This window comes from Babylonia areolata, chromosome 23 (assembly GCF_041734735.1).
Source record: "Babylonia areolata isolate BAREFJ2019XMU chromosome 23, ASM4173473v1, whole genome shotgun sequence".
NCBI classification, from domain to species: Eukaryota; Metazoa; Mollusca; class Gastropoda; order Neogastropoda; family Buccinidae; genus Babylonia; species Babylonia areolata.
Genome location: NC_134898.1, coordinates 6,275,806 through 6,297,168, shown reverse-complemented (window position 1 = coordinate 6,297,168; position 21,363 = coordinate 6,275,806). Strand labels below are relative to the sequence as shown.

The following is a 21,363-nucleotide window of genomic DNA, read 5'->3' as shown; positions in this document are numbered from 1 at the left end:
CTGCTTAATATTTTTTGTGAGTGTCATTTTCGGATTTAGTTGCATAAACGTCTGCCATAAATATTTTACATTTGCATGTAGCAATACACATGTTACCTTATTATATTCTTCAATAAAATCTTCCCATTTCTCACTGTATGTTTTACTTTGTCCAATATTCGAAATCAATAAAAGTAACTTTACTTTATATGTTACCAAGTGATCCGCCATTTTGTCTGTACACAAACAGTGAGAGAGAGAGAGGAAGGCGATCAAGATGGGGGTGGATTACTACAGCATCCTTAACTTAACGCGCAGTGCGCGTGATGCTGACATCAAGAAAAAGTGAGATTTGTGTCTTTGACGATATTTATGTACCTAGTGCCTGTAGGTTTCTCTCAGAGTAAGCGAAAATTCGCCATTTACTTGAAAAACAAAACAAAGCAAAGCAAAACAACAAAAAATGTTCAGGCAACCGTTGGTAGCATGCTGGCAGTTCAACATTCGGTTACTGCCGTAACAGTCTAGGGGGGGGGGGGAATATATATGCAAGAGGCGGTGTGTTGTTGAATTTTCCACCACCAAGCGAAAATATACATCCCTTCAAGTGAAAGTAGCAAAATCATGTTCATATCATATCATATCAGTCAATATCTAGGCATGCAGGCCTGACAAGGCATTTTGCCCGCTTGAAGTGGGGAAGAAAAAGAGAGTCCCCACATATGTTTGGTGCATTTTTCAACATTGAGTGTGCAATGCTTGAAAGATCAATAAATATGGAAATGAGTTTTGTATTTAAAATTTTTTAAATGAATATCAAGATAATTTTTAAATGTATTCACTGTTCCTGCAGAAACAACGTCTTGTGACAAATTATTCCAAACATTTGTTACTCTGTTAGTAAAGAAATGCGCAAATCTGGAAGTTTTTACTGATTGTTGATTGTGGTTGCTCAACTTGATGAAGAAGAAAAGAACACAACTGACCATGTACCGTTTTTGCCATTCAGATCATTGTCATGAATGGTGTGTGAGAGAAATGATGTTGAATTAAGTTCAAAATTTAGAACATCATTTACAACAATTTTTTCAGCTGAGTTTTTGTTTTATCACAGAAATGTTTGGCTATAGGCTAAAAGCCTATTGCACTAATAATCAGTGTCCATTTATGTGCTTTTGGATCACTTGTTGTGAACAGACTCTTGTTTAAATCAGGCATAGTGTATACTACATTTATCTACAGCTCAATAAAGATTTAACTCTGTGGAAAATACATGGTCCTTAAACTTTTTGTCAATGTGATTTTTGAAGGCGTTTACCGATGGTGCATTGATGGTGTCATAGGAAAGGTTATTCCATAGATTTATATGTGAGGACTGCATTATGTAATGGAACAAACAGCTCAGTATTGAGTTGTGTACTTGAAGTGGAACTAAAAAGAAATATTTGGTGTTCATACTGTAGTGAATTACTTGCACGGTTACTGTATTCATGCCACACATTACCGGTACAGGGGGAGATTTCCCCAGTCTCCCAGGTCAAAACATGTGCAGATCTGCTAGTGCCTGAATCCCAGCTTTATGTATAATTTTGCTGAAGGTGAAATGTGCAGGTTAAAAATCCCAGAATCTATATCAACATTTGGTGAGGTATAGTCAGTTATGGGAACAAGAACACACCCAGCATAAACCCCTCCCTCCCCAAAAATGGAGAATGTTTGCCTAAATGGTGGGGAAAAACAGCCGTGCCTGTGAAAGTCCACTTATACATAGGAGTGAACTTAAGACATGCAGCCCATAAATGCAGAAGAAGAAGACAGGTACCTCCTCCACTCTGCTGAAATAGTTATCCTTACTGACCATGTGTGTGTTGCCATTGAATCATATGTACCAGTACAATCTGTCTTTTTCTTCATTCTCTCTCTCTCTCTCTCTCACTCTCTCTCTCTCTCTCTCTACACACACACACACACACACACATACACACACACTTGAAGAAATTTGTTTTTATTTGTTGACAGCTACAGAAAACTAGCACTGAAATTTCACCCGGAGAAAAATCCTGATGACCAAGTGGCAGCTGATAAGTTCATGCAGGTAGCAGAGGCCTACGATGTTTTATCAGACTGTGAGTTATCATTGTATCACACTGTGTGTGGTGGCTTGTGTGTGCTGGTGGTCTACAGTATGAAGTATGTGACATTGTGTGTGCATGTGATCTAGTAGACTGAGTGGCAAGGGGTTGTTTAATTTTTTAATTGAATTGAATTTTGATAAAAGGATTAAAGAATGGCCTGTGCTCAACGTTTAAATCTTCTCCGCTGAAAGCAGAATAAGTAAAGCCCAACCTTCGTCAGTGTGAGCAAATGAGAAAGACTGTATCATTCCAAAAATGTCCTAGAATAGTTGAATAAACTATCAGTGAGCAGAGATGTCTACAAGCGAATCATGATGACATGATGATAACTTACGTCAAACAATAATAAAACCTGTGACCGAACAACGCAATTGTTCTGACAAAGTTTACCTACTTAAAACAAGATCAACACATTTAAAATAGAGTACTTACAGTAGAATGTGAGGCAGCTAGCTGTGTGTGATGACTGAGTGTGTGGGCACAAGCACAATACTGGTGATTCCAACTAACCGGAAGCCTAACAGCTTTCATTTCAAATTGGAATTTGTGTTGCGCCACACAAAATTGTATTAACTCACTCAGTACGGCCAGTCCTACTCTTCTCCTCTACACAGACCCCTCGGGTGTCCAGTGGGTGTCTGAATGACCCAACCTTTAGCTTCCGTCGTCAGAATTGTGGTATTCTTTGTCAACATTCACGTCTTCAGTATAAGAGCCTTCCGCTTGCAATATTTTGATGATGGTAATTGGGGTGAAACGCTGTCAACGTCGTCTCTTTCGCCGTTCGTATGGAGAGAGTTAACAGGTCAATGGTTTGACACTGTCGCTGTAGTAAATCTGTCATCTGCGTTGTATCTTCTAAGTGCCTGATCTATTCTCATCCAAACACTGTTATAGTGTAGTTCTAGTTTTCTGCCAAGCAGTCACATATAGAACTGTAAACTGTAGCATTTCATGTGACGAAAAAGACAAAATGATACAATCTTAGCATCTGTTTAAATCCCCACTCTGACGAACGATCAGACTGAAATCAAATATGATTCCAACTGATTTAAGTGTGTGTGTAAGCACAACAGACATAATCTGGAAGTGAACGATACATAGTCTTGATTTAATAAAAGTTGTGAGCATTTGTTTAAAATAGACTTCCATTTACAATTTGAATGTCATCACGTGTTATGCGCACGTCATTAAAGACTGGCAGGTAAGCTGTGAAAAAGGTATGCAACAAGTGTGTGCACGTTTGTGCATACCACTGCTGCTCAGCCGAACACAAAATCCTGCTGTTTAATTGAGCAGCATCCGGGGTCAAATGGCAGACATTCCCACCATGCTCAGCACTCAGGTTTTGCAGTACTTCTGGTCCCACGCACAAAACCTGGCCACTGCCTTTGTTCAATGTTAGTGCGATGCAGTTATTTACTTTACAGACTGTCATGATACTTGTTTTATGTAAATGATTTTATACTTTCGTTGAAAGCATTTCCGGTTTTTCACTATTTTGCTACTTCCTGTCAATGGTGGATATCTTACGTAGCTGGTTAAAGGCTGAGACTATGACAATTTAACCAGCTAAGTAAGAACTCAAAGAATGTAGACATAATCAGCAAATGCACGTCATCAAAATCATGGGTAATATTCCAACTCTTCTGAAACCTGTAAGGTTAGATCTTAATCCAAATTCTCCTGCTGCAGTGAAGCAGTGGAGACACTGGCAGTGGTATTGTACTTTCCTGAACTTTATTGATGAATGTAAACCACATTTTCCTGACAAGCTTAGAACACAGAAGCCCGTCCAACATGCCTGTATGCCCCATGCAAAATGACCCATCCACTCATTCCAAAGTCAAGTGTGAGATTGACAGAATGATTGAAGAAGGGGTCATCTCCCTGTTAGTGTTACAAAGCCCACCAGCTGGTGCTTGGGAATTGTCATCCTCCCAAACCAATGGAGCAGTTCGCATCTGTGTGGACTTAACACAACTGAACAAAGCCGTACAGCGGAAAGTTCACCCTATGGTATCAGTAGACAAGAGCTTGGCTAGCCTGTCAAAGTCCAAAGTCTTCACAAAGCTTGATGCCAAAAGCGGATTTTGGCAAATTACCTCTACACCCTGGCTGAAGACTTTATACCACTTTTGTCACACCCTTCAGTCACCTCCCCTTTGGTATCAGCTCAGCCAACAAAGTGATCATGTCTCAGATCCTGGAGAATATCGAGGACATCATCTGCCACATGGCTGACATCCTCATCCATGCAGAAGACCAGTAAACACACAACCTGTGCCTTAGAACAGTCCTGCAATGCCTCCTCACCCTAAATGACTGGTGTGAAATAGTGAAATCAGCAATCCACGTGGATCCAGCCAAGGTGGAAGCCATCACTAGCTTCCCATCTCCCACCAACATCACTGAGCTCCAGCACTTCCTTAGCATGGTAAACTGTTAGCGAAATTCACACCTAACCTAACCCCGCGCTGCACCTCTGCAGGGCCTGCTGCACAAGGACACAGCATGGACATGGGGCAACCAACAGGAGGCAGCTTTCCAACAAACAAAACACCTCCTTACCTCTACACCAGTCCTTCCTTACTACAACCCTGACCAAGAGACAACCATTGCAGCTGATGCTTCCAACACAGGGATCAGGGCAGTGTTCTACCAAACACAAGACGGTGGCACACGACCACCCATCTGCTTCATTTCAAGATCACTCATGGATACACAGAAAAATTATGCAGTCATCGAAAAAGAAGTCCTGGCAGCTACTTGGGCCTGCAAAAGACAGAGGGAATATGCCTTGGGGCTGAAAGTTACCCTGGAAACAGACCACATGCCATTGGTCCCCTTGCTCAACACAACAGAACTGCACAAGATGCCACCTCGGATCCAGTGTTTCCACCTCCACCTCATGCGATACGACACCAAAGTCACCTATGTGATTGGAAAAAATCATTCACAGCAGATGCGCTGTCATGCACGCCTGTTTCACTGCCCAACAAAAATGACGTCATCCTCATTGACAAGACAACAGCACATGCCCAGCAGTGCATCAACATCCAGCATCAGCTGGAAAGTTGCATTGAATTTGGCAGTCACAAAAAGTTGACCCATTCATCGAAATCCATCGAAGTTCGCAAGTACTACGCCAATGGCTGGCCTGCCTACTTACCTCCACTCTCCACTCCTCCAGCAATACTGGACCAGCAGATAGCACTTCACAGTTGTTGACAACCTGCTACTCTTTGATGATTGCATCGTCATTCCCCATAACCTGAGAATGGACATCTTTTATCATGATGGCAAAATGTACATCGTCATTATCAACTACTATTCTCGATGGATCGAGATTAGCCACCTTGTAAACAAATTTTTAAATCAAGCGCTCACACCATCGCCAGGATCAAGAGTGTTTTTGCAGCCCATGGCATACCAGATGTTATTTTGGACAACAGTCCACAGTTCGCCAGCACAGAATCCAGGGCGTTTGCAGCAGATTACGGCTTCACCCACACCATGAGCTCACCACGGTACCCCCAGAGCAACGGTGTAGCAGAACACACAGTCCAAACGGTGAAACAGATGCACCCCGAAAATCCAAAGACCCCTGTGCAGCTCTGCTCTTCCACAGAGCCATCCCATTGCGCAATGGTCTCTCCCCCAGCAAACTCCTAATGGAAAGGAAACTTAAAACCAAACTTCCCATCCTACCTGCCTCCTTTCTCCACCCATCAACTCCTGACCACGCCCTCATCCAACAAAAAGAGAATGACATGAAATCAAAACAAACACTTTTCAACAAAGAGCATGCTGCATGAGAGGCACCTCCGCTCAAAACAGGGGAGACTGTGTTAAAGACATGAACAAAACTGGACACCACAATCCACGCTCTTTCATTGTGGAAACAGCACAGGGCACCATACGCTGTAACAGGTCACATCTAGTGGCCTTGCCTGATGAAGCACTACCAACACTGCAGACAGCCACTGCCACTAGGAATACTACATATTCAGGCTCTCTCCTACCTCCATCACCACCTCAACAGATCCCCTCATTGCCCAGACAGCAGCTACCCATACAGATGGCCACGCCCAGAGCTACACCCATGGCTCCAGAACCAGTTGTCACCCACACTCCGCACCAGATCAGGCAGACCAGTTGACAAACTGGTGAAGCTGAATCTGTGAAAGGGTGCCCAGCAGATCTGCGAAAAGGCCTATATCTGGCTTATCTGTGTTGGGAAAACAGCATAGAAAGTGCAAATGTGCTCCCATGTAGGTCTGAGAAAGGCCCCTATGGCTCACCTGTCTTGGGGCAAACAATATATTAAGTTGAAAACTTCACCAGCACAACAAACTTACCTGCCTCCATAACCATACCAAAGTGTGGAACACACATTCTTGCATGTGTGTGTGTACATTGCTTCTGAGCACTTAGCAGCAGCCGCTAATCTAGTCCTGTGATTATCAAACTTTTACAAGTACCATATCTAAAACTGTCATACGTTTTCAGTTTGTATTTCACTACATTCTTTTTTCTTTCTTTTTTTACCAGGAGATTATTTTATCTCTAAAAATTTCATAGTTTACCTCATGATATCTATTCGCCCAGTCAAATTTCCTTCTCTTTTTGAGGAAACTAATCTGATTTGACTGATTGATTTTGTTGCGACTCAACAAGGGGGAAGAGGAGAGAAGTGAACAGATTCACAAAAGAAGCTCGGTTACACCAAAGTTTACATTGCATAATCTACATTTAAAGCATTTTACTTAATCATATTCTTAGATGGAACTGAACAGTACCCCCCCCCCCCCCAAAAAAAAAAAAAAAAAAAAAAAAATGGGGAGTTGTGGTATGATGCATGCGTTCGTAGTCACTGATCCAAAAAAAAAAAAAAAAAAAATTCCCGCCCAACAACAAACAAAAGGAGAACATAAATAAGTAAAATAAAAAGAAAGAAATGAAGATGAAGATTCGATGGGAACATAAAAAGGGTCGAGAGGTCGAGGCAGATAACCTGCCAGTGCCCACACGACTACTACCACTACTACTACTACTCGTGGTTCGCAGTGCTTTGTGAATGGACGAGCCAGGGGAAATTACTCCGGCTGATCACTATTTGGCGGAAAAATCACGGAGTGCGCTCTATTTTTCCCTTTACATGATACTACAGTAATCATTTTGTTACTTTTTTACCTAAAAAAAACTTTGTCTTTCTCGTGAAATGAAGGGGTGAGTGTCGTCTGCTTTTGGCTCTGTGGCACTGCAAAACCTGTAACTAACTTTCGCGGATTTTTTTCTTCTCTTTTCACTCTTCGTTTGTTTGTGTCTCTTGTTTTTTGTGCGAGGCTTCTTATTTGGTTGTGGACTTGACAATGTATTTTTCTTTGTAGGCCTTTAACCGAGTGTTGTGCAGGGTCTGTGTTTTAATTGTTTGTTTCTTGTGTCCATCGTTGTGCATGTGTGTGCCGTGCGTACTTGCGTGTTGTTTGTTTGTGTGTGTGTGTGTGTGTGTGTGTGTGCATGCACGCGCGCGCGCGCGTTTCATAGTTTGAGGAATATAAAGATTTATCAGACAGAGAATCAGAGTATAATATGGAGACAGACAGCCATACAGAAAGTGTACACAAACACAGACTGCACAGTCTGTGTAGAGTGTGCGGCGGGCGTTCGAAAAGACGTACTGATGCATGCATGAGATATTGTTATTCTGTTCAATCAGAACTCGAGGAATATCACGGCATCGATACCATGCGTGACAGAAGTGACACACATTCCTCAACTTTGTGTAGCATGTGCCATGCTAGGGTACAAGAGATAAAGAGAACAGAAAGCACTACCACCCTGCAAAATGCTAAAGCTGACAGTGATTGTGCAGCAGGCTTGTGGTCTCCTTTTGACCCCACTGTTCCTCTGAACGAATGTGGCACCTGCTCACACTTTGCATCTCAAGCAAAAGCTGGTAGACCAGTCAGACGGAAGAGAGGCCGCCCGAAACGGACACAAACAGACACTAACAATGCAAAAGCTGCCAGTGATTCAAAGACACATGGTTTCAGCCTCCAGTGGCAACACCAGAGAAAGTACCACACATGAGTGACATGCAAACATCACAGAGCATGTTGCACACTCTAGGAAAAACGCACACGTCTGCATCGACACCCCAAAACAATGCACAGACATGACAACATCTATCATCCAAAAACAAGGCCTGTGTTCCATACATAACATCACTTTTCCACTCACATAACTGAGTATCACATAAAACTGACAAAAACGATATTGAATCATTCAGATGGCAGAACCACAGTTGTATGCAAAACAAAAGGTCAGCCTCTCATTATGATAAAAGCAGTCAAACCATGAAAACCTTCTTTCTCGGCCTCCTCACCTCTAGGAAAAAAGCGCGCAAAAGTTGTCAAGAATGTCAGGCGTGATGCATCGGGTGGGACAACTGAAGATAGGATCAAGCAGCATAGCAGCGAATTGAAAAATAACAAGATGAAAAAAAAACAACTGCCAAAACTGAAAAGATGTTAGAGGGAGCAGGCATTACTGCACCATCCATCTCGAGTGAAGAGACATCAGCACTCAGAGTTAGAGGCCAGAAAGCTTGGTCTCAGAAAGATACATAAATGTCTCAGAAATGAATGGGTGGCAATAGCAAGCGAACATGCAGAGACGGCTCCAGAAAGACTGTGTGGAGATATCACTGTTGAAAAAACAATGGTAATCTCTAGCTCTGAGGTCCATGGGGAGAAAATAGAGCTGCCTGTCAATGTTGGCTATGTTGGTCGCACTGACCCACCCTCAGTGAACTAAAAACACATGCGTGCAGCATTTGGGATGAGGAACAGATCAATGTCTGATGCGGGAACAGCTGACCACTGTGTCTCCTCGATTGCAGGGTGTTCTGTTGCTTTTTGGCACATCCACAGGCTAAAAACAGTGCTCTTGAACATCCTGTCGTGTGTGAGTGTGTGTTTGTGTGTGACTTTTGGAATAAGAGTGTTTATGTTCATCTGTATGCGTTTCCAGTGTGCGTGTGTGTGTGACTTTTGGAATATATAACAACTATAAGACTGTTTATGTTTGTCTGTATGTGTTTCCAGTGTGTGTTTATATGTGACTTTTGATTCATAAGAGTGTTTATTTTTGTGTGTATGTCTGTGTGTTTCCAGTGTGTGTTTGTGTGTGACCTTTGATTTATAAGAGTATTTGTGTTCGTGTGTATGTTTCCACTCTGTATGTGTGTTTGCACACATGTGTGTGTGCTCTCTGTCGTGTGTCGTTCAAAATATTTGTTTGCATGCGTATTAAGTTCATATTAGAAAAAATAGTGGTTATTTGAGATTTGTTCTGTGTTTATTGTTCATTTTGTTTGTTCATCTGTTTGTTTTATTTTTTTTGTGCATGCTTTGTTCAGATTTTTTTTCCTTCATGGGAGTAATATGTTGGTAGATATATATGCGTTTTCAACAAGTGGTTCCCTGTTCCATGTAAGTTGGAGTTGTACACCAAGCAGTTACTATTTACTATGCACTTTCAGTGCTCAGCCGCCAATATTTTCTCCCCCTCCACTAGACCTGGAGTGGTGGTCTGGACACTAGTCATTCGGATGAGATGATAAACCGAGGTCCCATGTGCAGCATGCACTTAAGGCACATAAAAGAACCCACGGCAACAAAAGTGTTGTTCCTGGCAAAATTATGTAGAAAAATCCACTTCGATAGAGAAAACAAATAAAACTGCACACAGGAAAAAATACAAAAAAATGGGTGGCGCTGTAGTGTAGCGACGCGCTCTCCCAGGGGAGAGCAGCCCGAATTTCACACAGAGAAATCTGTTGTGATAAAAAGAAATACAAATACAAATGTTTAATGGACAGGCATTTTGTGCTGTGCCAAAACCATTTTTATGAAGAAATGTTATCAGAGCAAGGATACCCCTAAAAGTAGATAAGACAGTGAGCTGTGAAATGTGAACCTAACCGCCGCTGTAAGGCAGTGCCAAAAGCCGACAGACACTCACCCCACTCCCCATCCCGTGCTGCTAACACTGCCACCGTGCTATGGTGTGTTCATTTGCTGACTTAATGTGCTATCAAGAAAAATCTTATGACGACTCAAAAGGTAAGCTGATTTGCATGCAGGCATGCTAATTGTTGAGAAAGATCTTAATGAATTATTTGTTATAAATCCCTGTTTTCTTAAAGAGGGATTTGAATTTAATGATTTTTGTGATTATGATTCTGTTTACCCTTTTCTTCTCTTTCTTCACATATGTTTCAACCATTCCCACAACAAATGTTAATTAAGAAAGCATATTGTGTTTGGAGTCACTGGAAAGCATATTTGGCACTATTTTCAGTGCACCACTTCTCTTGTTATTTCCGATCCATCCAGGAAGATTATGCGCGAAGAAACGCCGCAAATTTACAGCTGTACAAGCGTACAGCCTTAGCCGCTCAGCCATGTTTATATATATATATATATATCCATGCCCTACTTCCTGGGTTCATGAACTTTCACTGGGTAAACTAAAGTGCATGCGCTGAACACCCATATATAAATACATCACCCTTCCCACAAAACACACATATATAAACACACATGAACACACACACGCACGCACACACACGCATGCACACACACATGCACACACACGCGCACACACACACACATGCACACACACACACGCGCACACACACACACACACACACACAGAGGAAGGGAGAGGTTAAGCAAAAGCAATACATAACATTGGTGGCCCTGGCGGTGGTTCCAGCACGCAAGAGGGCGGTGTACGACCAGTTTGGGGAGGAGGGACTGAAGAACGGAGTGCCCACGGGCAGCGGGGAGACTGGAGCCTGGACACAGGGCTACACCTTCCATGGCGACCCCAGCAAAGTGTTCCGAGACTTCTTTGGGGGCGACAACCCTTTCCAAGGTGTGTGCATGAAGCCCAGCCCACTTTCTGAGGGATGCCATGTTGTGCTTACTGATCAGTCTGTTTTGTGCTATGTTGTGTTTACTGAACGGACTGTTGTGTGCTATGTTGTGTTTACTGAACGATCTGTTGTGTGCTTTGTTGTGCTTACTGAACGGGCTGTTTTGTGCTTTGTTGTGTTTACTGAATGATCTGTTGTGTGCTTTGTTGTGCTTACTGAACGGGCTGTTTTGTGCTTTGTTGTGTTTACTGAATGATCTGTTGTGTGCTTTGTTGTGCTTACTGAACGATCTGTTTTGTGCTTTGTTGTGGTTACTGAACGGACTGTTTTGTGCTTTGTTATGGTTACTGGACGATCTGTTTTGTGCTTTGTTGTGGTTACTGTACGATATTTTTGTGCTTTGTTGTGGTTACTGAACGGTTTGTTTTGTGCTTTGTTGTGGTTACTGAACAGTCTGTTTTGTGCTTTGTTGTGGTTACTGAACGGTTTGTTTTGTGCTTTGTTGTGGTTACTGAACAGTCTGTTTTGTGCTTTGTTGTGGTTACTGAACAGTCTGTTTTGTGCTTTGTTGTGGTTACTGAACGGACTGTTTTGTGCTTTGTTCCGGTTACTGAACGATATTTTTGTGCTTTGTTGTGTTTACTGAACGATCTGTTTTGTGCTTTGTTGTGGTTACTGAACGGTTTGTTTTGTGCTTTGTTGTGGTTACTGGACGATCTGTTTTGTGCTTTGTTGTGGTTACTGAACAGTCTGTTTTGTGCTTTGTTGTGGTTACTGAACAGTCTGTTTTGTGCTTTGTTGTGGTTACTGAACGGTTTGTTTTGTGCTTTGTTGTGGTTACTGGACGATCTGTTTTGTGCTTTGTTGTGGTTACTGAACGATATTTTTGTGCTTTGTTGTGTTTACTGAACGATCTGTTTTGTGCTTTGTTGTGGATACTGAACAATATTTTTGTGCTTTGTTGTGGTTACTGAACGAACTGTTGTGTGCTTTGTTGTGGTTACTGAACGATCTGTTTTGTGCTTTGTTGTGGTTACTAAACGGTCTGTTTTGTGATTTGTTGTGGTTACTGAACGGACTGATTTGTGCTTTGTTGTGGTTACTGTACGGACTGTTTTGTGCTTTGTTGTGGTTACTGAATGATCTGTTTTGTGCTTTGTTGTGGTTACTGTATGATCTGTTTTGTGCTTTGTTGTGGTTACTGTACGGACTGTTTTGTGCTTTGTTGTGGTTACTGAACGATCTGTTTTGTGCTTTGTTGTGGTTACTGAACGATCTGTTTTGTGCTTTGTTGTGGTTACTGTACGGACTGTTTTGTGCTTTGTTGTGGTTACTGAACGATCTGTTTTGTGCTTTGTTGTGGTTACTGTACGGACTGTTTTGTGCTTTGTTGTGGTTACTGAACGATCTGTTTTGTGCTTTGTTGTGGTTACTGAATGATCTGTTTTGTGCTTTGTTGTGGTTACTGAATGATCTGTTTTGTGCTTTGTTGTGGTTACTGAATGATCTGTTTTGTGCTTTGTTGTGGTTACTGTACGGACTGTTTTGTGCTTTGTTGTGGTTACTGAACGATCTGTTTTGTGCTTTGTTGTGGTTACTGTACGGACTGTTTTGTGCTTTGTTGTGGTTACTGAACGATCTGTTTTGTGCTTTGTTGTGGTTACTGAACGATCTGTTTTGTGCTTTGTTGTGGTTACTGAACGGACTGTTTTGTGCTTTGTTGTGGTTACTGAACAGACTGTTTTGTGCTTTGTTGTGGTTACTGAACGGACTGTTTTGTGCTTTGTTGTGGTTACTGAACGGACTGTTTTGTGCTTTGTTGTGGTTACTGAACGGACTGTTTTGTGCTTTGTTGTGGTTACTGAATGATCTGTTTTGTGCTTTGTTGTGGTTACTGAACGATCTGTTTTGTGCTTTGTTGTGGTTACTGAATGATCTGTTTTGTGCTTTGTTGTGGTTACTGAATGATCTGTTTTGTGCTTTGTTGTGGTTACTGAATGATCTGTTTTGTGCTTTGTTGTGGTTACTGAATGATCTGTTTTGTGCTTTGTTGTGGTTACTGAACGGACTGTTTTGTGCTTTGTTGTGGTTACTGAACGATCTGTTTTGTGCTTTGTTGTGGTTACTGAACGATCTGTTTTGTGCTTTGTTGTGGTTACTGAACGGTCTGTTTTGTGCTTTGTTGTGGTTACTGAACGATCTGTTTTGTGCTTTGTTGTGGTTACTGAACAGACTGTTTTGTGCTTTGTTGTGGTTACTGAACAGACTGTATACTCATGATGTTGTGTTGCTCAGGTGTTGTGGTAAGACCCTTCTGGATCTCAGCGCTCAGTTTATTGCTTGAGCATTGAGCCAGTTTTTGTTCTTTTGTCTGAAAGCAGTTGAATGCATAATTATTATTTGCATCACTGCAGTTATATGTTGTATGTATTTTCATTCTATGTGAATATCATCTTGATGTATTTTGTCTTCTGTACAAATGTCATAAGCGTGTCTGTCTTCTGTGTGTTGTTTTCTGAGTTATTTATCATGAAGTACAGTGTCGTTTGTGTAATGATCAGTAGAACAGTAATAATTAATACTGCTTGTAGAATAGTAATGGTAACTGATAACAACAGTATTGTACTCTTGAAAAGCGCCTTTTCTAAGGGCTCAGGACACTTGACATGGATGAAAAAGTTACAAATTATATCAACCACTCATGACCACTCTCTCTCCCCCCCAGTCCCTCCCCCCAAGTCTCATTCCTCAAGTGTGCAAAGCGAACTGGGAGGCATGGGGTGGTAGTTCTTCTTCTTCTGCGTTCGTGGGCTGCAGCTCCCACGTTCACTCATATGTACGCGAGTGGGCTTTTACGTGTTTGACCGTTTTTAACCCGCCATGTAGGCAGCCATACTCCGCTTTCGGGGGTGTACATGCTGGGTATGTTCTTGTTTCCATAACCCACCAAACGCTGACATGGATTACAGAATCTTTAACGTGCGTATTTGATGTTCTGCTGGCGTATACACACGAAGGGGATTCAGGCACTGGCAGGTCTGCACATATGTTGACCTGGAAGATTGTAAAAATCTCCATCCTTTACCCACAAGGCGCCATCACCGTGATTTGAACCTGGGACCCTCAGATTGAAAGTCCAATGCTTCATTCGGCTATTGCGCCCGTCGGATGGTATTTAGATAGTGAAGTAGGAAACCAAGAATGCTTACAGATAGGTTCTGAAGAAAAGATGAGTTTTTAATGAAGAGTGAAATGCAGACAGAGTCAGATGAACGGATACGATGTGGAAGATTGTTCCAGACAGGAGGAGCAGCAGAAAAGAAGAAAGAGCTTTGACCATAAGTTCTTGTATCGACATGAGGAATTTTCATGCTAGAGGAAGAGCAGAGAGTTCTTGAGGGAGTGTAAACTCTGACAAGGTCAAAAAGATAGGTTGGTCTAGTGGAGTGGAAAGCTGAAAAACAGACACGCAACTTTGTATATAATTCTCGCCTTTGTGGGAAGCCAGTGCAGAGTAGAGAGGTGGGGAGATATGTGCTGTGTGTGGCAGACAGGTGGATTGGGGGGGGGGGGGGGGGGGGGAGATATGTGCTGTGTGTGGTAGACAGGTGGATGGGGGTAGGGAGATATGTGCTGTGTGTGGCAGACAGGTGGATGGGGGGGGAGATATGTGCTGTGTGTGGTAGACAGGTGGATGGGGGTAGGGAGATATGTGCTGTGTGTGGTGGACAGGTGGATAGAGGTGGGGAGATATGTGCTGTGTGTGGCAGACAGGTGGATGGGGGTAGGGAGATATGTGCTGTGTGTGGTGGACAGGTGGATGGGGGTAGGGAGATATGTGCTGTGTGTGGCAGACAGGTGGATGGGGGTGGGGAGATATGTGCTGTGTGTGGTGGACAGGTGGATGGGGGTAGGGAGATATGTGCTGTGTGTGGCAGACAGGTGGATGGGGGTAGGGAGATATGTGCTGTGTGTGGTGGACAGGTGGATGGGGGTAGGGAGATATGTGCTGTGTGTGGTGGACAGGTGGATGGGGGTAGGGAGAAAGGTGCTGTGTGTGGCAGACAGGTGGATAGAGGTGGGGAGATATGTGCTGTTTGTGGCAGACAGGTGGATGGGGGTGGGGAGATATGTGCTGTTTGTGGCAGACAGGTGGATAGGGGTGGGGAGATATGTGCTGTGTGTGGCAGACAGGTGGATGGGGGTAGGGAGATATGTGCTGTGTGTGGCAGACAGGTGGATGGGGGTGGGGAGATATGTGCTGTGTGTGGCAGACAGGTGGATGGGGGTAGGGAGATATGTGCTGTGTGTGGCAGACAGGTGGATGGGGGTGGGGAGATATGTGCTGTGTGTGGCAGACAGGTGGATAGAGGTGGGGAGAAATGTGCTGTGTGTGGTAGACAGGTGGATAGAGGTGGGGAGATATGTGCTGTGTGTGGCAGACAGTTGGATAGGGGTGGGGAGATATGTGCTGTGTGTGGCAGACAGGTGGATAGAGGTGAGGGTGATATGTGCTGTGTGTGGCAGACCGGTGAATGGGAGTGGGGGTGCAGTGTGTGCCTGGTGGTGTGTGCAGAGTTCTATGACCGGGTGGACGGGGACCTCAGCATGGGGTTTGGTGGTCTGCACGGGCGGGGAGCCAAGAAGCAGGACCCCCCCATCCAGAGGGACCTGTTCCTGGGCCTGGAGGAGGTCTTCCATGGCTGTACCAAGAAAATGAAGATCTCACGCAGGGTCAGTGGCTGTGCTTTACCTTGCACTCTGTGGGCACTCAGCCTGCTGTGTTATGGTGGCTGTATGAGCTGTGAGCGTGTGTTACATGGTGTTTCTGTGTGTTTTATGAATTATTGATATGGATACTTATATAGCGCCTATCCTCGGTCAGAGACCAAGCTCTAAGCACTTTACAAACACTGGATCATATGTACAACAGGCTGCCTGCATGGGTAGAGCTGATTGACGGCTGCCATTGGCCGCTTATCATTCATTTACTTTGTCATTCAGTCAGATTCCAGGCACGCACACATACACACTCAGACAGACATGTAACATTTTATGTGTATGACTGTTTTGTATATTTACCCCACCATGAAGGCAGCCATCCTCCGTTTTCGATGGTGTGCATGCTGGGTATGTTCTCGTTTCCGTAACTCACCGGACACTGACATGGATTATAGGATCTTTAACGTGTGTATAGATATAAAAAGGGTTCACGCACTTGCAGGTCTGCGCATATGTTGACCTGGAAGATCGGAAAAATCTCCACCAGAGGTGCTTTTACCAAGATTCGAACCCGGGACCCTCAGATTGAAAGTCCAACGCTTCAACCACTTGGCTATTGCGCCTGTTATATGGTGTTTCTGTGTGTTGTGGTGACTGTATGAGCTGTTAGCATGTGTAATATGGTGTTTCTGATTGTCACTGTGTGTTGGTCTGATATATGACCTCATTATGATTATCCACACCTGACATCGGTCATTATTATGTCCACATCTGTCATGATGTCATTATGATTGTCACATCTGACAGACGATATCATTATGTGTATCCACACCTGACATGTTCACACCTGAGACGTGAAGGTGGGTGATGACGTGTGTTGGTCAGGTGATGAACGAGGACGGCCACACGTCCAGTATTCGGGACAAGATCCTGACCATCACCGTGAAGAAAGGCTGGAGGCCTGGCACCAAGATCACCTTTCCCAAGGAGGGTGACCAGGGCCCCAACAACATCCCAGGTAGGTCATCATCATCATCATCACCTTCCCCAAGGTGACCAGGGCCCCAACAACATCCCAGGTAGGTCATCATCATCATCATCATCACCTTCCCCAAGGTGACCAGGGCCCCAACAACATCCCAGGTAGGTCATCATCATCATCATCATCATCATCACCTTCCCCAAGGTGATCAGGGCCCCAACAACATCCCAGGTAGGTCATCATCATCATCATCATCATCATCACCTTCCCCAAGGTGATCAGGGCCCCAACAACATCCCAGGTAGGTCATCATCATCATCATCATCATCATCACCTTCCCCAAGGTGACCAGGGCCCAAACAACATCCCAGGTAGGTCATCATCATCATCATCATCATCACCTTCCCCAAGGTGACCAGGGCCCAAACAACATCCCAGGTAGGTCATCATCATCATCATCATCATCACCTTCCCCAAGGTGACCAGGGCCCAAACAACATCCCAGGTAGGTCATCATCATCATCATCATCATCATCACCTTCCCCAAGGTGACCAGGGCCCAAACAACATCCCAGGTAGGTCATCATCATCATCATCATCATCACCTTCCCCAAGGTGACCAGGGCCCAAACAACATCCCAGGTAGGTCATCATCATCATCATCATCATCATCACCTTCCCCAAGGTGACCAGGGCCCAAACAACATCCCAGGTAGGTCATCATCATCATCATCATCATCACCTTCCCCAAGGTGACCAGGGCCCAAACAACATCCCAGGTAGGTCATCATCATCATCATCATCATCATCACCTTCCCCAAGGTGACCAGGGCCCAAACAACATCCCAGGTAGGTCATCATCATCATCATCATCATCATCACCTTCCCCAAGGTGACCAGGGCCCAAACAACATCCCAGGTAGGTCATCATCATCATCATCATCATCATCACCTTCCCCAAGGTGACCAGGGCCCAAACAACATCCCAGGTAGGTCATCATCATCATCATCATCATCATCACCTTCCCCAAGGTGACCAGGGCCCAAACAACATCCCAGGTAGGTCATCATCATCATCATCATCATCACCTTCCCCAAGGTGACCAGGGCCCAAACAACATCCCAGGTAGGTCATCATCATCATCATCATCATCATCACCTTCCCCAAGGTGACCAGGGCCCAAACAACATCCCAGGTAGGTCATCATCATCATCATCATCATCACCTTCCCCAAGGTGACCAGGGCCCAAACAACATCCCAGGTAGGTCATCATCATCATCATCATCATCATCACCTTCCCCAAGGTGACCAGGGCCCAAACAACATCCCAGGTAGGTCATCATCATCATCATCATCATCACCTTCCCCAAGGTGACCAGGGCCCAAACAACATCCCAGGTAGGTCATCATCATCATCATCATCATCATCACCTTCCCCAAGGTGACCAGGGCCCAAACAACATCCCAGGTAGGTCATCATCATCATCATCATCATCATCACCTTCCCCAAGGTGACCAGGGCCCAAACAACATCCCAGGTAGGTCATCATCATCATCACCTTCCCCAGTGTGACCAGGGCCCTGACAACATCCAAGGTAGGTCATCATCATCATCATCACCACCTTCCCCAAGGTGACCAGGGCCCCAACAATATCCCAGTACCTGACTAATTGCTTTTATGAAAATGCAGTAATAACCAAATAAGCATGTGCAATAACAGACACAGCCACACAAAGATGCATGCTGAATACTCAAAAGCACACACACACACACACACACACACACACACACACAAGCACAAGCACAGAGACATGAACATCTCGAACAGACACACACTTAGACACACACACAAAGTTTTGTTCATGTTCCATTCGTTTTGTCTAACATCACTTACAGTGAAAAGACATTAAACTAAAGAACAAACTAAAACAGCATGCATATGTATGCAAGTGGCCAAAATGTGAATTATGACTTTGCCTTTGGGGAGTGTTAACTGAAGTGTCTGCACTAAAAACAAACAAAAATCAAATATTTAAACTGCATCAATCAGTCCAACATTTTTGCTCACTGTCAGAACCCAAAAGTTGTGTGCTGGAATGTGAATGTATCCACCTAGGATAGACCAGACCGGTATTTCACTCATTTAACATCCAGGCAGATTGTGTGATGCCTATGACAACTACAGCACAGTTGCACAAGTGTCCCTCTGTTGACAGCTGATATTGTCTTCATCGTCAAAGACAAGCCTCATCCTCGCTTCCGACGTGAGGGTTTGAACCTGATCCACACGGCCCAGGTGCTTCTTGGCAAGGCGCTGACAGGGACCATGGTGGACATCCACACGCTGGATGAACGTGTCCTCCACATCCCCATCAACGAAATCATCAAGTGAGTTTCCTGCTGGGCTGCTCCCAGACCAAATTGTAAACCACACACCATGTTCACAGACCTAACTGTAAACCACACTGTTCACAGACCTAACTGTAAACCACACACAGTGCTCACAGGCCTAACTGTAAACCACACACAGTGCTCACAGACCTAACTGTAAACCACACACAGTGCTCACAGACTTGACTGTAAACCATACAGTGCTCACAGACCAAATTGTAAACCACACACCATGGTCACAGACATAACTGTAAACCACAGTGTTCACAGACCTAACTGTAAACCACACACAGTACTCACAGACCTGACTAAACCACACAGTGCTCACAAACCTAACTGTAAACTGCACACAGTGCTCACAGACCTAACTGTAAACCACACACAGTGCTCACAGACCTAACTGTAAACCACACAGTACTCACAGACATGACTGTAAACCAGTGTTCAGACCTGACTGTGAACCACACAGTGCTCAGACCTGGCTGTAATTGTAAACCACACACAACCACCAGTACAGACAACACAACCAGTGGGTGTTATGACAGGAATTTTACTTTCTCATCCCTGGAAGAGAGGGGAATGAAAAGTAAGATGGGTGACTGATGGCAGATTAACAGAAGAGAATTATATGTAAAGTGTGTGTGTGTGTGTGTGTGCAGACCTGGCTACACAAAGACTGTGCCTGGAGAAGGAATGCCAATGTCCTCAGACCCGACACAGAAAGGTGACCTGGTGATTGAGTTCGACATTCAGTTCCCCAACTCCCTGACCCCAGAGAGAAAGGACCTGGTGAAGACAGCGCTGTCCTAAAGCAGCTTGCCGCCAGACAGCCGTGTCCTGCAGGGATGTTCTGCACTGCTGTCAGTGACGGTCAGTCCTGGTCGTCATCACCACTCACATGGCTGGTCCTGGCCACCACAGCGTTTATTGCAGTGACACAATGCAATGGTTGACAGTTAAAACAGTTAAACAAAACATGAAGCCCGGAGTGAAAACAGGATAACATGTATGTAGTCAAGAGTGATGTCTGTACAGTGTGGACTTGTCTCTCAGCGCTGTGGAGACAGACGTAGTGACAGTTAAGTACACATACCACTCTACACAGTGACGGATGTAGCAACAGTGAAGTACACACGCCACTCTACACAGTGACGGATGTAGCAACAGTGAAGTACACACGCCACTCTACACAGTGACGGATGTAGTGACAGTAAAGTATACACACCACTCAACACAGTGATGGATGTAGTGACAGTGAAGTACCGGTATCTGTATGACAGATGTAGTGACAGTAAAGTACACACACCACTCTTAACAGTCATGGACGTAGCGACAGGTAAGTACACACACCACTCCACACAGTGTCGGATGTAGCAACAGTGAAGTACACACACCACATTCTACACCACAGCAGTCTGGCAGCAGTGCCAGCACAGGAGAGAACAGCACCCATCACCCGGTCTTGCAGTGTGTACTGGGGGTCTTACACAGGGACGTGCTGGCACCATGTCTGGCAGTGAACACTGTTTACACAGTCTACTTCTGGGTTTTATGTTCCATTATGTCATTATGTTCCATTGTTGTGTACATAACATCATTGTCTGATTATGGATGAATAAACCTTTTATTTCCTTGCTGTGTTGTGGTGAAGTGTAAGCATTGAGGAATGGTGTGATGAATGGGATTCATTGTGTGTGGAATGTCAGTGTCATGTTGTCATGGAGGACGTTGTGATGCTATGGGGCATGTTTATATCTTCGTTGCAACCACTGACAAGGACAATTACTGTGAATTCACATCCCTAGATGTGCTCCCAGCCATTGTGCAGTGGGTTGCTGACAGGGCATTATGTCACGGTTTGCAGGCCCCACAACTGAACTTTGCTGGGAAAGGGCAAGTTCAAACGAAGAGGTGGGGAATATGAGGGTGTTCAATGCAGCATTTTACAGTGACATAGGGAACTATGCTGCCTTGACGAAATGTACACTGTTGGATACTTGCTCTCTCAAACACACACACACCACTCCAGCACACACACAGAGAGGGAGAAGGAGTGGGGGTGCAAGAAGAGGAAAAACAAATCCACACAAAAAGTCCTTTTCTTTATAAAATAGATGTATTCATTTGAAATAGTACACACCTTGCATGCTACACACACTGTCATTCATAATAGACGTTACTCACTCTTTTCTCCTGGATTC

At 44.3% G+C, this 21,363-nt stretch overlaps 2 protein-coding genes across 4 annotated transcripts in view; one reads left to right on the top strand and one right to left on the bottom strand.

Annotated features, from left to right (window-relative positions):
* The first annotated feature begins 198 nt into the window (after nt 1-198).
* Nucleotides 199-20,796, top strand: LOC143297746 (dnaJ homolog subfamily B member 13-like). 3 transcript variants are annotated; one of them, XM_076610202.1, is made up of 8 exons: nt 199-324; nt 1,999-2,105; nt 10,902-11,063; nt 15,641-15,798; nt 16,672-16,777; nt 18,282-18,308; nt 18,988-19,159; nt 19,822-20,796. In XM_076610202.1, the coding sequence occupies exons 1-8, from the start codon at nt 257-259 to the stop codon at nt 19,970-19,972; spliced, it is 951 nt and encodes a 316-aa protein (XP_076466317.1). In that variant the 5' UTR covers nt 199-256; the 3' UTR covers nt 19,973-20,796. The 3 variants fall into 3 exon arrangements, with proteins under 3 accessions (XP_076466317.1, XP_076466316.1, XP_076466315.1); XM_076610201.1 differs by lacking the exon at nt 18,282-18,308 and adding an exon at nt 17,247-17,273; XM_076610200.1 differs by lacking the exon at nt 18,282-18,308 and having other exon boundaries at nt 16,672-16,804.
* A 485-nt stretch (nt 20,797-21,281) lies between these two features.
* Nucleotides 21,282-21,363, bottom strand: part of LOC143298363 (cleavage stimulation factor subunit 3-like) — a 57,563-nt gene continuing 57,481 nt past the window's right edge. The window contains exon 19 of the mRNA XM_076611261.1: nt 21,282-21,363. This exon is cut by the window's right edge and continues 708 nt beyond it. The gene's annotated coding sequence lies outside the window, so the exon portion shown is untranslated.